The sequence below is a fragment of the Rhinolophus hipposideros genome, assembly GCF_964194185.1.
Source record: "Rhinolophus hipposideros genome assembly, chromosome: 14".
In the NCBI taxonomy this organism is placed as follows: domain Eukaryota; kingdom Metazoa; phylum Chordata; class Mammalia; order Chiroptera; family Rhinolophidae; genus Rhinolophus; species Rhinolophus hipposideros.
Genome location: NC_138060.1, coordinates 22239360 through 22255815, shown reverse-complemented (window position 1 = coordinate 22255815; position 16456 = coordinate 22239360). Strand labels below are relative to the sequence as shown.

General features: G+C 36.9%; 1 protein-coding gene across 10 annotated transcripts in view; it reads right to left on the bottom strand.

Annotated features, from left to right (window-relative positions):
• The window catches only part of GRM7 (glutamate metabotropic receptor 7), an 822860-nt gene that overhangs the window by 557506 nt on the left and 248898 nt on the right, over positions 1-16456 (bottom strand). For all 10 annotated transcript variants that reach the window (XR_013994860.1, XR_013994861.1, XR_013994862.1 and 7 more), the window contains exon 2: positions 13949-14165. Coding sequence is in view for 7 of the 10 variants with exons in the window: in XM_081071753.1 (XP_080927879.1) it covers positions 13949-14165 (217 nt within the window). In the remaining 3 variants the exon portion in view is untranslated. The remainder of the gene's footprint in view (positions 1-13948; positions 14166-16456) is intronic.

Sequence of the window (16456 nt, the reverse complement as noted above, 5' to 3'; positions counted from 1 at the left end):
TTTAACGAAGAATTAATGCCAATTTTTCTCAAATTCTCCTAAAAAATGGAAGAGGAAGAAACACTCCCAAACTCATTTCATTAGGCTAGCATGACCCTGATACCAAAGCAAGGCAGCGATACTACAAGAAAAGAAAACTACAAGCCAATATCCCTGATGAATATAGAATAAAAAATCCTTAACAAAATAGTGTCAAGCTGTATTTAACAGCACATTAAAAAATCATCTACCACAATCAATTGGATTTTTCCTTGGGATGAAAGAACAGCTTAACATGCACAAATCAATAAATATGATATACTACTTTAATATAATGAAAGATTAAAAACCCATATAAACACCTCAATAGATGCAGAAAAAGTATCTGACAAAGTACCACATCGTTTCATGACAAAAACTCTTGACAAATTGAGTAGAAGACATATATCTCAACATAATAAAAGCCATATATGCAAGCACACAGCTGACATCATACTCAACATTGAAAGGTTGAAAGTTTTTCCTCTACAATTAGGAGGAAGACAAGGTGCCTAATCTCACCACTTCGCTTCGGCATAGAACCTGAGATCCTACCCACAGTAATCAGGAAAGAAAAAGAAAGAAATCCACCTCAGAACAGAAGAAAATTTGTCTTTGTTTACAGATGACATGATCTTATATATGGAAAATCCTAAAGACTCCACCAAAAAACTGGTAGAACTAATAAATTCAGTAAAGTTGGAGGATACAAAATCAACATGCAGAAATCGGTTGTATTACTATACACAAACAGCAAAATATCTGAAAAAAAAAATAAGGAAAATGATCCCATTCACAATAACATCAAACATAATAAAATACTTAGGAATAAATTCAACCAAGGAGGTGTAATTTCTGTACAATGAAAATCATTTGACTTTGATGAAAGAAATTAAAAAAGACACAGATAAATGAAAAGACTTCCCATGTTCATTCTTCAAAATAAAATTTATACTGCCCAAATCCATGTACAGACTGAATACAATCCCTATCAAAATTCTAGTGGAATTTTTCACAGACATAGAAAAACAATCCTAAAATTTGTACGGAACCACAAAAAGTCTGAATAACTTAAACCATCCTGAGAAAGAACAAAGGTGGAGGATCACACTTCCTGCTTTCAAGCTGTATTGCAAAGGTATAATAACCAAAATAGTATGGTACTGGCAAAAATAGACACATAGATCAATGGAACAGAAGCAAGAGCACAGAAAAAAAACCTTGCCTATATGATCAATTAATGTTTGTCAAGGGAGTCAAGAATACTCAACAGGGAAAGGATTATGTCTTCAATAATTCATATTAGGAAATTAGGTAATCTTGCAGAAGAATGAAATTGGACTCTATCTTACACTAATCACAGAATTTAACTCAAAATAGATTAAAGACGTAAACAAAAGGTCTGAAACCATAAAATTCGCAGAAGAAAACATAGGAAGAAATCTTCCTTAATATTGGACTTAGCAATAATTTTTTGGATATGACATCAAAAAGCACAAGCAACAAAGACAAAAACAGGGGGGACTACAAAAACAGAATAGGTGGCACTACATAAATTAAAATCTTTCTGCACAGCAAAAGAAATAATCAACAAAATGAAAAGTCAACCTACAGAATGGGATAAAATATTTGCAATTACATATTGATAAGGGGTTAATATCTAAAATATATAAGGAACTCACATAACTCAATAGCAAAAATAATTTTCAGAAAATGATCTGATTAAAAAATGGGTAGAGGAACTGTGTCTAAAACGTTTTAGAGAATTTTTTTCCCAAAGATGATGTACTATGACCAATAGGTACTTGAAAAGATGCTCAACTTCATTAATCATTAGGGAAATGCAAATCAAAACCACAATGAGATACCATTTGACACATGCTAGAATGGCTACTATCAAAAAGACAAGAGATAATGAGTGATGGCAAGAAAGTAATGAAAAGGGACTTCCTGTACACTGTTAGTGGGAGTGCAAATAGGTACAGCCACTATGAAAAACAGTATGGAGGTTCCTCAAAAAATTAAAAAATAGAAACACCACATGATCCAGCAATTACATTTCTAGGTATATATCCAAGGGGAATAAAATCAGAATCTCAAAGAGATCTCTGCACCCCCATGTTCAATGCAGTATTATTTACAGTAGCCAAGATAAGGCAGCAACCTAAGCGTCCATCTATAGGCGAATGGATGCAGAAAATGTGGTATATATCTATATATACAATGGACTATTTACTATTTAGCCTTCAGAAGGAAGGAAATCCTGCTATTTGTACAACATGGATGTGTCTTGGGTATATTGTGTTAAGTGAAATAAGTCAGAAAGAGAAAGACACATATTGTACAATATCACTTATATGTGGAATCTAAAAAAGCTGAACTCAGAGTAAAATGGTAACTGCCAAGGGCGGGTGGGTGTGGGAAATTAGGAGATGTCAGTCAAATGGTGCAAACTTTCAAGTTATAAGATGAATACATTCTAGGGCTCTAAGGTACAGCTTGGTGAAGATATTTAACAATACTGTATTACATACTTGAAAGTTGCTAAGAGACTAAATCAAATGTCTTCACCATAAAAAAGAAACAGTAATTATGTGAGGTGGTGAGTGTTAAAGCACCCTATGGTGGTAATGATTTCACAATATGTCAGTGTATTAAATCGTCACCTTGTACACGTTAGACTTACACAATGTTGTATGTCACCTATATTTTAATAAAGCCGAGGAAATATAACAGGGGCCCAATAGATAAATAATGCAAACCCTAGAGCAGGATGCAATCTATGAGTCTAATGTAAGCCATTCCAATTTCTACTTCCTATCTTAATTACTCAGTGGTTACTGTTGAACAAAGAATACATAACAACAGACTGAAAACAAAATTTACATTAGTTAATCAAAAATGTGGAGAGTGGAATGCACACTAAATTCATCACCGGTTACCAGATTTTTAGAAAGTAATACTCATGATCCTTATATGCAACTAAATATTAACTACTTTTTGTCAAAAATATTTGACCAGAAGATTCTATAATTTCTGTACTTTCTAGCATTAAGAGTTTGAAAGCAGCATACTTCTATGTAATTAGTCACCATTCAGCATAATTTCTGTAGTTATAATTCTGACAACTCCATCTTTCCAAGGGAATTTTTCTTCTTTGATATTAAATGCATCATGTCTGTGTTTGTGTTGTTGATTTTTTAAAGTTTTAAAATTTAAATGCAAAGGATCACTAACACCCTAGCAAAAATAAACATTTTTGTTAGGCGGACATTTTTAGTAAGCATTAATTTATCTTTTAGCCCTTCTAATACAGGCCCTCAAAATTTTTTCCTAAGACCTTTATCATTATGATGTCTTCACTTTTAATATTTTCCCTTGTATGTAAAAGTGTATGTTGTAGCCTATAAACTAGTTTCTCAATGGGTCATCCTAATACTATGGCTTGTAGAGTGTGGTGACATTCTAGTAATACCTACCTGAAAAGGAGCTTGCTTTACAGTTAATGTCAACTCGAATATATTAACACAATGGAATAATCTTATTTAGTGATTATTGGCAATATGTTTTAAATGCTTGCTATTTAAGACACCCAGCCAAAAGAGTAACAAGAAATGTGAAAAATTGGGAATAGGTCAATTTTGGGGTACACAAGGTCAAAGTATTTAGAAGTCAGTCAATGAGATATGTGTTTAGGATGGCACCTATCACTGCCAGAGATCTTGATCATTTGCTGACCTTCAGTTTGCCTGGGAGTGCTAATGCAAATGATGTGAGGCTTTGTAGAGTTTCCTATAATCTCTTGAAAGATTTAACAACAGGGATCCATTTGCCAAATACATAAAAGGAAAACAGATCCTTCTATTTGCATCGCAGAGGCTATATTTACATGCATCAAGTTGTTCAACATACAAAATAATTTGGGAAGGGGTTGAAGTCCAGTAAATAGATATTTCTTTGGAAAGCGACCAATTATTAATATAATATTCCATGGACTAGAATGTCTGCCTATTTTTCAGAACTAGACACCTGACTAATTCCAGTACCCATCTCCTCACCTCTGTTTTGGTAAATGGTGTATTTTTTTTTCTGTGTAGCATAGTTCAAACCTCCTTCCCACATTTACTTGCTTATTCCAGTGGTTGGAACACTGGGAAGCCTCTGGAAAAGGCAACCAAAAAAGACAGCGTATTTTAGACTGTGACCATCCCAACTTTTGGTTAAAGCATACAGATTATACTGGGAAATACCTCTTCCCCCTGTGTGCAGCCTTAGTGGGACTCAAATTCAAGGTTTCCTACTTCCCCACAATTAAAACATAGGCATACCCCACAAGCACTTGAACGTGCTTCTATATACTTCCCTTCAGTTCTATAAGCTAACTAATATAATTTCAACTTTTTTTTTTCTACTAAAATTTATCTCTCTTGCTGACATCGATCAAAACCTATAAGATTCCAAACTGGAACTCTCTCTCAATGAACATGTTTTTGTAAAAACTGGAAATGAAAGCGTCACTTGAAGACAGAATACAGTGTCATCAAATAGTAGAATAAATCAGACCTACTTCTAAGGTTTAGTGGTTGTAATGATATTATTACAAAAGCCTGGTAACTTTCCAAAATTAGCTACCCCAGAACAATGAAGTTCTTTCCCCCTACCCAACTGACCAAAAAATGAAATTGTTAAATAGAATTCTCTATATTTGAATCTCTACAACTATATTTAAAGAAGACCTATATTCCTTTTCACTGTATCTTCAACTGCAAAACCAGACTCCTATGTCCTTTCTTTCCTTAGCGTATGCAACATGTGGTAATCATACCCAAGCAGGTGAGTAAATGAGGAGTTATTTCGGCTCTTTTCACATTCCTCCATGTTGCTCAGGTCCAATGAAGGTAGGTGGAGGAACTGAGAAGGAATTGCTGAGATACAATTTTTCACTGCCTACTTCTTCATGCAGTAAAAACAGCATCATCATGTATTTCTAAGCCCACATCAACAATGACAGTCTATTGCCTAAAAGAAGCCCATCCTTTGCAATCAGGATAACATGCATTTGAGAATTTTCTGAACCAAAAGAAGCTAGTTTTCTTGTTAAATGTGTGTTGAGTTTGCAACCCAAAGAAGTACACTGGTTCCCAGTCAGTTGCTAGAAGAGTTAGAGCCCGAACTGGAAATTCTTGGCCCTAAAGCCAAAGCATTTTCTCCAGCAGTTCTCAGGTTGTGTGGAAGAACACTGTAATCGTAGTGATTCAAGAATCATAAAAGTTTCCAAAGCAATGTTATTCCCTTCTACCATTTAAAAATTCAAGTAATATTAAACAATTTTATTTTTGTTTTTTAACATGACTCTCTCTTCCTAAAAATGTTATTCACCACTCCATGTAGGTCCACCTTGTCTGCTAACTCCTACTCACCTTTGGGGCTTAGCTAAGCCTCTACTTCGTCTAGAGTTTTCCCTTACATCACACGAGTTGTGTTTACTGCTCCATTTATATAGAAAGCAGAGATTATTGTTTGTCTTGTTATTGTTACTACTTTCATTACAATTTTTCATTATTACCCTGGAACAGTATCAGACACATAAAAAGTACTCAGAAATGCATTGTCTGAGTATAAGGCCTATCACCATATTTCTTATTCTTTTTTTTCCTTCCATAAAGTGAGTTTATTATAGAAGATTTATGGTAACTGTAGTTACCATAAGATTTATGGTAACTATGAAAAATAAAAATGGGAAAAACTTCCAATAGTTTCACTGTACCAACTACACAGCCTTGGAGTCATTACTTATTATATTATTAATAGACTATTTTTAAATTTAATGTGCATTTATTGAGTCGAATCTATGTTAGAGATTATCCTGGGCATAAAGTGTTGAAAGTCATATATGACATAATGCGTGTCCTCAATAAATATATATTATAACGGGAGAGAACAATAAGATCACAATGATATGCAACAAATTCTATGATAGAGTTATGTACAAAATGTTATGAACTCATAAAAATGTCACTCTCTATTACATTAATGAAGATAAAAGCCAAACAATTGAAGTAAAGTCTGCCTAGCTTAAGTAGAAAAATAAACTATTTAAATAACATGTGATAATTCACAGAATCACTGCAGAGGCCAGAGAACCAAAGTCAGAAAATGACCTGAAACAAAGAATGACGAGGATTTCATAATCAAAGCCAAAAATAAGTGCCACAAAACCAAGTTAGCTGTGGCACCGCTGCTCCTACTCTTGGAAATAGGAAGTTGGAAATTGTACCACTGCTGCCAGCTCATGTTGGATACCACATCTACCACTCGTACATAGATATTACTGCTACTGATCTGAACAAAATGGGTTTTCCATTGCTCCTGCTTCTTTGTGTCCCTGGCTCTTGATTAATCTGTGGTAGATATTATTATTACTCACAACTGGGTTATACGGCCATACTGTACCTTTAAGAGAGGCTGGGAACATGCCTATCTGGCCCCTTTCACTCTACAGTGATATGCAGTCTTATTCTCTCATCAAGCCTTGTGCAATTGGTCACTTTCTATGAAATTATTCACAGATATAGACTAAAAATGTGTTGTTAATAAAGACAAACATGCAAACCACAATCCAAAATTAGACCATGAAGGACTAAGGAGACCCAGGATGGTGGAGGAGATAAATGCTGTGATTGCCCCATCCCATGACCACATCAAAATGAAAACTAAATTACAGGACAATCAGTCTGGAGAATCATCTGAAGTCTAGCTGAACAGAAGTTTTATAAATAAGGATATAAAGAAGAAGCCACGTCAAGTGGTGGAGATGGGAAAAGGGCTAGTCCCACACCCATGTGTGGCAGTTGAAAATTGGGAGAGACATCTCAGCCACAGAGATTCCCCACGAAGGAGCAAGGGACCCCAGTCCCGAACATCACACTTCCTAGGAGCCCCCACAACATCTGGCTGTGAAAAAGTGTGGATTCTGACCATCAGGTATGTCGGAAGGCCGCAGGACACCCAGAAATCCTGGACTCACCCTGAACTCTGCACTCACCCTGGACTCTGCTAGAGATGCCATGACTTTGGGGGCATTGGAGACACATGGTAAGAGACTGAGTTGGGTAACTTCAGAGCGAGGACTGGAGGGACAGTAGGCATTTTCCCTGTGTGAGGTCCTCCTCCCAAGCAGCAGCAAGTGGATACCATCTTGCCTATGTTGAGCCTGCCCCCAAGCAGACAAATCTGAATCCCACGGGCCTGGTGAGCTCTGCTGATCCATCCTGCTGACTCACTGGGACCCTGACTCATCCGACTTGCAGGAGGCAGAGGCTTTATCAGCAGCTGGACCATAAGAGAGCCAGCAGGTGTCAGCAGGCCTCACTTGGAGTGTCTTGGCTTTTTGCAGACCTACCCCACACCCAGTACTGGGGGCAGCTGACCTTGGTTTGCAGTGTGGCCTCTCCCACATGCCTCCAGGGTTAATGTAGGCAGCAGCCAACTGCAGATTGCTTCGTAGCTTCTACTGCCAGGTACTCCCAGCAAGTCACTGGAGGATGGCTGACATAAGCCTACATTGGAACCATCCTCCCAAGAAGCCCCCAAACCAACATACTTGGAGGTTGGCTTAAGACCACAGTATAGCACCACCCAATTAGCCCCACAAGCAGCACACACCAAGGGCAGTCTCAAAAGGCACCATAGCTCACTGGGGCGAATCCCACTCCATAGGTTAAGCCCCACACACAGCAGCCTGTAAGTTGTGTACATGGACAAACCCCACAGCCAATCAGCCTGAGGGTCAATACCACCCACTGATATGCCAACAGCAGTCAAGGCTTAACGATAAAAGCAGGGCACACACAATCCACACAAGGAACACTCCTGGAGCACCCAGTACAGCTGACCCGGGTGACTGTGCCACAGGACCCCTACTACATACAGCAACCTGGCAAGACTGAGGGACATAACAGCCCTACCTAATATGTAGAAACAACACAGAGAGACAGCCAAAATGAGGAAACAAAGAAATATATCTTAAATGAAAGAAGAGGAGAAAACTCCAGTTTTCAACAATTACTTTCAATGTAAGTGCATTAAATGCTATAAACAAAAACATAGGGTGGCTGAACGAATAAGAAAACAAAGCCCTTACATATGCTGCCTACAGAAGACTCACTTCAGATTGAAAGACACATACAGACTGAAAGTATAAGAATGGAAAAAGTTATTTCATGAAAATGGAAACAAGCAAAAAAAGGTAGGGTAGCAATACTTACACCAGACAAAATAGACTTTAAAACAAAGGCTTTAATAAGAGACAGAGGAAGACCCAGTAATCCCACTTCCTGGTATTTATCTAAGAAACCCAAAATGATACTTCGAGGGGGCATGTGTGTCCATGTGTTCATTACAGCATTGTTTACAATGGCCAAGATATGGCGGCAGCCTAGGTGCCCATCGATAGAAGAGTGGATAAAGAGGAGGTGGTATATATATGTATATATATATATATAAAGTAAAATGTGGCTCAGCCATGGAAGGGAATGTGTTCTTGCCATCTGCAGCAGTATGGATGGACGTGGAGGGTATTGTTCTGAGTGGAGGATGTCAGAAAGAGAAAGACCAGATACAATGTGATTTTGCTTTTATGGGTAATCTAAAGAACAAATAAAACAGAAACAGACTCATAGATACAGAGAACATTTTGATGGTTACTAGATGGAAGGGGAATTGAGGTGGTGGGTGAAAAGGGGGAGGGATTAAGAAGTACAAATTAGTTACAAATAGTCAGGGGATGTAGGGTAGAGAATAAGAAATATAGTCAATAATATTTTAATAACTACACATGGTGTCAGGTGGGTACTAGATATATTGGAGTGATAGATTGGAGGGAAGTTAGGGAAAGAGTAAAAAAGGTAAAGCAATCAAGAAATACAAATTGGTAGTTCCAAAATAATCATGGGAATGTAAAGTAAAGCATAGGGAATATAGTCGATAATATGGCAATAAGTATAGTATATATAGTGCCAGGTGGGTACTAGACTAGTCAAGAAGATCACTTCTTAAATTATATAAATAATACAAATGTCTAACTGTATAAATGTCTAACCATATGTCTAACAACACACCTGAAATTATAATAAAATGATATTGAATATCAACTGTAACTGAAAAAACTAAAAAGGGGGGGGTGGTTAGGTGAAGGGCAGTAAGTAGTCCAAATTTCCAGGTATAAAACAAATAAGTCATGGGGATGTAATGTACTGCATGAGAAACATGGTCTATAATATTGTGATAGGGTGATAGGGCGGTAGGGTGTCAGGTGGTTGCTGAACTTATCATGGCGATCACTTTTTTAGGTATATAAATGTTGAATAACTGGTACACACCTGTCAGGGATAGCTCTCTGCAATGCATTATGTTTTGGAAAAAGAAAATAACTTGGAATTAGCTGGCAGTCGAGGCAGCAAAATAAGTATTTGCAAAGGCACAGAATATCCTGATGCCCATAGAATATTGACTGTGGTGGGGTAGAGAGCATTAGGGGGGCTTGAGGTAGGAATTAAGGAGGATAGGGATAGTAGGGGAGTGATATTGGTGATTGAGGCAGACATTGTATCAGAAAGGACCTACATTCCATGCTAGACATCTTTTAATCCTCTGGGGAAAGGGAAACTAGGAGCAGATGTCAAATGGCTTTACTTGTGTTTTAGAAAGATTATCATCATAGCAGGATGGATACTATATTGGAGAGGCTCATCTGGAGGTGAAGAGAACTGTAACTATAAATCACAGTGAACAAAATGAGGCCTGGAACTGATGTAACTACAGGATGATGGCGATAAGAGCACATGTTCAAGATGTGCTGACAAATGGAATATAGGTTAAAATCTAAAATGTGCTAATCACTGAACGTCAAAAAGTAAAATAAAATAAAATATCTTTTCTTGAGACCCTTACAGTTTAGTTTAAGCAAAACTTAAAAATAAATGCTGTCACGAACATTCTTGTGACTTTGTGTTTTAAAATTAAGTCCTTGAATATTTAATACCTGTATATACACATATAAACTAGGACCACTGGACACTTTATTAAAGGAACACCTCAACTAGATATTAAAATGTCTCACAGTTTTCTATATTCACCATGGTATAGACTGATACCAAAAAAATTAAAAAAATAAAAGGGAACGCCTCAAGTTCAACATAGATGGTAGAATTGTGAATTACAGCCTGGTTGTATCATATTTGCATTTTTTGTAGGGACGTTACTAGTCAAGGATGGAGTAGACGCAGGGTAATGAAACACAGTAAATGGACATAGGTATAATTTTTTTGTGAGCTGTAAGTTACAAAATTATATATATAAATCATATATCATAAGTACTTCCTCTACAGGCCGTTTTTTTTTTTTTAAGGTGAATGGAAAGATTCAATTCTTCCTTCTCTCCTTCTCTTAACACGTATTTATCAAATGTCGTCTATGTGTTCAAAGTTAGGCTAGATAACAGAGTCACAAGGCAAAATCTTTGACCTCATAGAGGTTACAGTTGGTCAAGAAAGGTTGACATCTAGCACAATGAAAGAAATATTGCACCTGTGAAGGAGAAGCACAGAATCCGTTAATGAGACTAGAATCCCATAATGAGCAATTCCAATTAGTTCCTGACGTCTCAAAAACTAAGGCTGAATAACAGCTACTAGCAATTATTTAAGTCTTCACTTAATTATTCTAGGAAAGTGTATTTTTGGCTATGATAAAGTATTAAATAAAAAGAAGTTCTAAACTTCATCTGAATAATAATAGAAATTACTTCATGAGACCAATTGAAACAACTGTATTAAGTGATTGGCATGAAATGCCAAAGGATAGTTCAAATATTCTTTCAGGTTTTGAAAAGTTGACATGTGTCATGATACCATGGAAGCAAAAAAAAAAAATACTATTTATGTCATACTGTGAAGCAATATTCATGGGATTGTCCTGAAAATTGTCTGGCAAACTTTAAGAGTCATATCTAATATCCTTACTATTATAATCCCTAAACCAAATTTGGTTCAAAAGTTCTGGAATATATTAGTGCCATATGCTATCATAGCATTTACTTTGACCCTCGCTTAGAAAAAGGAGTCTTTATGTCTAATTTAGACTATTTAGTTATTATGTTGACCTGCATTTAAAGCACGTTGGGAGTGAATATTCTCTCATTCTCTGCAATATTAAGCAGTAAATTGCTTTTGGTAATACTGTGTGTGCAACCATTCAAATAAACAGGGCGATTTCTGCAAATTTAACTGTTTTCACAAAAATCTCATCATCTGAGAAAATCACGTTACGCTCCTTTCTGAAAGTTCAACAAGTAGCAGCATTCATTCATATTTAAATCTTCCATGACTGTACACGAAAGAAACATTACTGAGGTTTTCATTCCAAACAAATTAGATGGCCCCAGTTAAAGGATGACTTCTTTACTCTGACATCATTGTCTTGATTTGTTCTATCACTTTATGATAAACGAGAATTCACCCCAAATTCTGTGACTATGTGCTCAGTGGAGATACTTCAGGCTCCGGTTTTACAAGCAGCCTTTAGTTGAGGACCTAAGTCCCAAGTAAATTTTAGAAATAAAGTCTTTTAAAAGGGAGAAGCTTGTATAGAAACAACATCATTGAATCATTAATATTCTCCAATATTCTCTCTCTCTCTCTCTTTCTCTCTCTCACACACACACACACATGCACACCACATACATAGAACAAAGTGAAAAGCTCACTTTTTCTTCTTATGCTTCTCATAAGATGAAAGCATACTAGTAAGAATAGAAAATCAGCTATTATATATTATATATATAATATATATCCTTATAGTTCAGACCATGTTCCCATGACTTTTTCCTTTTTGCAGAGTCATTATATAGCAGACTCTGATTTTATAACTTAACTTTTCACCAAGTGACACCAGGAAAAAAAAAATGAAACCCACCACTGAACTGTGTATAGACAGGTCTCAATCACAGAGCAAACATTCATCCTTTTCTTTAATGAACAAGGAACATGATTTTCATGTTATGAACACTAAATTTTATAACGTACTGGGTAGTGCTCTTTGCTTTGCCCAATACAAAGTCCAGCATTAAACTGGAGACCCATCTGCAGAAATAGAGCAAGAAGGTATCTACCTCTGAGCTTTAGGTTATTATATTCTCTTCACCATGTCTTATCTACTGGCTTTTGCATTAATATTTTACATATTTGTCTGAGTCACCTCTAGCCTTACTTTGCTCGAAGAGGGATTCAAAAAGAAAGAAAGAAAATAGTTATCAAAAACAATTAGGTATCTTTTTAAGGATTCATGCAGGCAACTGTTAATGAGTCCTACAAATCACAGCATAACATAAGATTTCTTTTTTAATCAGAAAGTTTCTAACTGAATTATATTAAAAATATTTCCCTTAGAAACATAGCAACTCGAACTAAAGTAGTAAATGAGACAGACATGGTCTTTTCTAGAGTCTAGGGGACAAGACAGAATAACAGCAAGTTATACTAACATGTGATAAGTGCTGTGGGAGAAGATACTGGGAAGACAATGGCATGAGAGCCACGCCATTGGAACCGGAACCAAGTGTGTGTGTGTGTGTGTGTGTGTGTGTGTGTGTGTGTGTGTGTGTGTGTGTCTGTGAGTGTACACACACACACACACACACAGACCCGCACATATATGTGTTTGAACCTAGAAATGGCTTCTATGATGAGACCTGTTCATGATCAGGAGCAATCTAGTCAAAGGTGTGAAGAGTGAAAGTATTTCAGTCAGAAGGAAGAACATAAGAATGATCCAACTCTCCAGTGAATTTTTTTGAAATTAGTGCTAATGATGAGGCACCGAGTTAAAATCATGGGATTTACAAGCAAGGCTTGGCTCCCTTCTTTCAGTAGCAATGAGCAGATATGCCACCTCTACACTGACACACCATATGAAAAAGTATTCCTGTAGACTGACAGTCAAATACTCACAGCCATGTCTTCGGGATTTATGACATTTTTCCTCATGAAAAGGACCTCTGGTTCTATCGCCTTGTTTGTGTTTCTACTGTTGGTTAACTATTCTGATCAATAATAATTTGGATTAGATAAAATTCTTACAAACAAAAGTAAGGGCTTGGCTTAAGCGTGAGAACAGTACAGAGATATCCAAGCACACATATTATAATCTATGTTTACTATATCCAATATTTCTATACAGCAAAGCCATTTATTGTCAGGATTCGTAGATATGAAGATTATGTCTCATTTTTTCAAACCTGCCCAGTGGAGGATTTCTGGCCAAATATTTGAACCCATTACTTCCAATTTGAACTAAATAAACAAGCATAAGATAATCTTTTTCAAGTGCAACTTATTATACCTATCTTTCTCAAACTAAAGTTTCATAGACTGTTTGTCTAAATACATTCTACTGTCTGAATAATTTATTTAACTTTGTGTTGGCCAAGACAGAGTCATCACTGTTATTCCTATTCAGTCAAGTGCCACTGTGATTGGATTTTCATAATTCTAAACAATTGTCCCCACGTTAGAAAGGAACAGAGAAAAAGAGGATGCCTTGAGAGGCACATTTAGACACATTTTCTCCAGTTTCATGGGTAAGCAGTAATCCACAAGTACCCATCAATTTTAGAATATAGTTTTTTCTCTCCATTTCTTCCACTAATAATTTAAGTGGCTTCAGGAACTTTAAGGGACTTCAAAATATGCTCTTGAAAAACAACAAAGTGTTATAACCAAAGACTTTACAGATCTACTTCACAAGCAGTGGGGAATGTGAGAGTAGGTATACGGTGACTTGTTATAGTGTTTCTTTAAGAAAGTGTGAAAAGAGCCCTGCAAGTCACAGACATTTGAAGAGGGCCATCTTGACCAATGTGGTCTCTTCCTACCTGCCTCTTTGGAAATCTGTGTGAAGGATTCCACACCTTTCTCTCCATAACTTCCTTCAGATGCGAGAGTAGACACGTAAGTCCAACCTAGGAACTTTACAATGTCTACCATGGCCTGAGCTTGAAAGGAATCAGGCGGAACCACGCGAGAGAAGAAGTCGTAGCGCCGGTCGTCACTTAACTCGGGTGCCGTTGATGCATAACTAATCTGGGGGATCTGAAAAGACAAGAAAGCACCACATGAGAGCACACCCTCATGACGTAAGAGGCTCATTTACACGTATGACAATTTACTCAAAATGCAGGACTTGAGTTCCAAAGAGGGTGTGTATTTTGCCAGATACCATATATAACTGTAGACCACCTACTTTTAAACAAATGCCACTTCTCAATGGCACAAAAGCATGTAGTTTTGTGCCTTGGTCTTTTGTTTTCTCCTCTTGGGAAGAAGAGATGAGGATGGCATGGAATTACATAGGCCATGATGGTCAGGAGGAAATAATTTCTAATCATTCTGACTAACTTTTTGAATCACGCTTTACTTCTTATAAAATAAGAAACAAAAAACACAATTGCCTACCAAGCGTCTATATAGAGAATGGTTGAGGTCACATAACTCATGAATATTGGTGGCTGTCTGAGTCATCTAACATCGATTTTGTGCTGATCACCTGTGAGGAAATATCTAAACAAACTGTATGCATTATTTAATTTATTCTTCATAAGAATATTATGCAGTAGCTCACTAACACCCTAACACCCCGGCAAAGGGCTTCTCTTCCCCAAGGCTTTCACCTCAGTGGTCCTTGCACTTTAGAGGACCTTCTCAAAATGTTCTAAGTTCCCCTTTGGGTACTGGAAAAGGGCTGGCAGTCCTGTCTGAGGGGAACCACATGGACGTCTGATTCCCATTTTTCTCTTTAGAGAATTCTCGAACCCTTCACCTTACATGGCATTAGCAGATGTCGCGAGGAGTTCTAGAACTTGTTCCTATGGGGATCATCCTAGGGCCCTATAGCAGAACGCTTGTTCCAGGAGGGCAGCCTGACAAGCAGATCACTCCCCTTGGCTAGCATTATATTTATTTCTTAGAATCATGTGCGATTAGACTATCTGAATAATTCTGACATGTTGATTTGAGCAAAATCAAATTATGTATATAGAAAGAGATCCTGAAAAAAGTGTTTGTCAGTCGTCCCAAATACCTCAGGGGAAGCCCTGAAGTATCCATAGATGAGAAATCTGGCTTAGGGCCTAACTTCAGGATCGCTAAGCCAGTTATTTTTATAATGCACTGCCCCTAGTTCTTCCTCTTTATATGACCATGCAGTAGACTAGGACTGATACAATTAATCAACCTCTAAGGATGATCAGCTCCTACAAAATTCTCTCATTACTGCTTTAGAAATAATGTCTACTTGTTATTCCACTTTTATTACATGTCAGTCATGTTCTAAAGATTGTATATGCATTACCTTATTTAAGTATCAGTAAATATGCTTTACTATACTATACTATATTATAATATACTATTATTAACTCATTTTACAAAGGAGGAAACTTAAAGTAGAATGTGATCTTGCCTCACTTCACAGTGTTGCAGGACCAATGGCAGTACTCAGTCCTGGAACTGCCCAGTGCAAATGTCTGGACTCTTAACGGTGTTACTTTGCTGAATTGTTGCTAAAACATTTTAATAGTAAATATAAAACAAGGAAGGACAGTAGATTACTAAAATCCAGGCCAATTTCTGTCCACCACCCTGACTACTGACACACTAAAAGATATTTTACAGGTCACTCTTAGGCTGTTCAAATATTTAAATGCCTTGTTAAAGCCTAAACAAATATATTAATAGAATGAGTTCCCTATGTTTCATTCATAGTTCTGAGGTAATAAATTCCGGGTAAAGAAAGTATCGGCTGAATAAAGGCTTTGGGCAGAAAAAATGAAAAGGAGACAGGGAGGAAGTGAGGTGAGTGTGTGTGTGTGGGGAGAGAGAGAGAGAGAGAGAGAGAGAGAGAGAGAGAGAGAGAGAGAGAGAGAGAGAGAGAGAGAGTGAGAGACCTATTCTTACAAGAAACAAAATGGAAAGAAACCAAGCATGTCAACATATTTACATCAATTTCAACTTGTGGAAATGTAAAAGCTTCATGCTATTGTGCAGATGTCTTCCTTGCCAAAATCCCTTTCTACCTTTGAACAAGTGCTAATAAAGACACGCCCAGCCCTCCACTTGAATTTGCATTTACATAGCTGCTGCAAAATATCAGAATAGTGAAGTGTCCCAATGCAGATGCATGTTCTAAACTATGCCCCAAATTTTAGTAACAAAAATCCTGGTGAAGCAGATTTCTTTCCTCACTATCATGCAACCCCTGAAAATGGTTAGTATCTATCCCTTCCATTATAAACAAGAAATACCTCCTAGTTTAAGACTCACATCCCTTTAAGATCATACACATATCCTATTTCATACTGACATTTATTTCTACAGTATGCTTATAA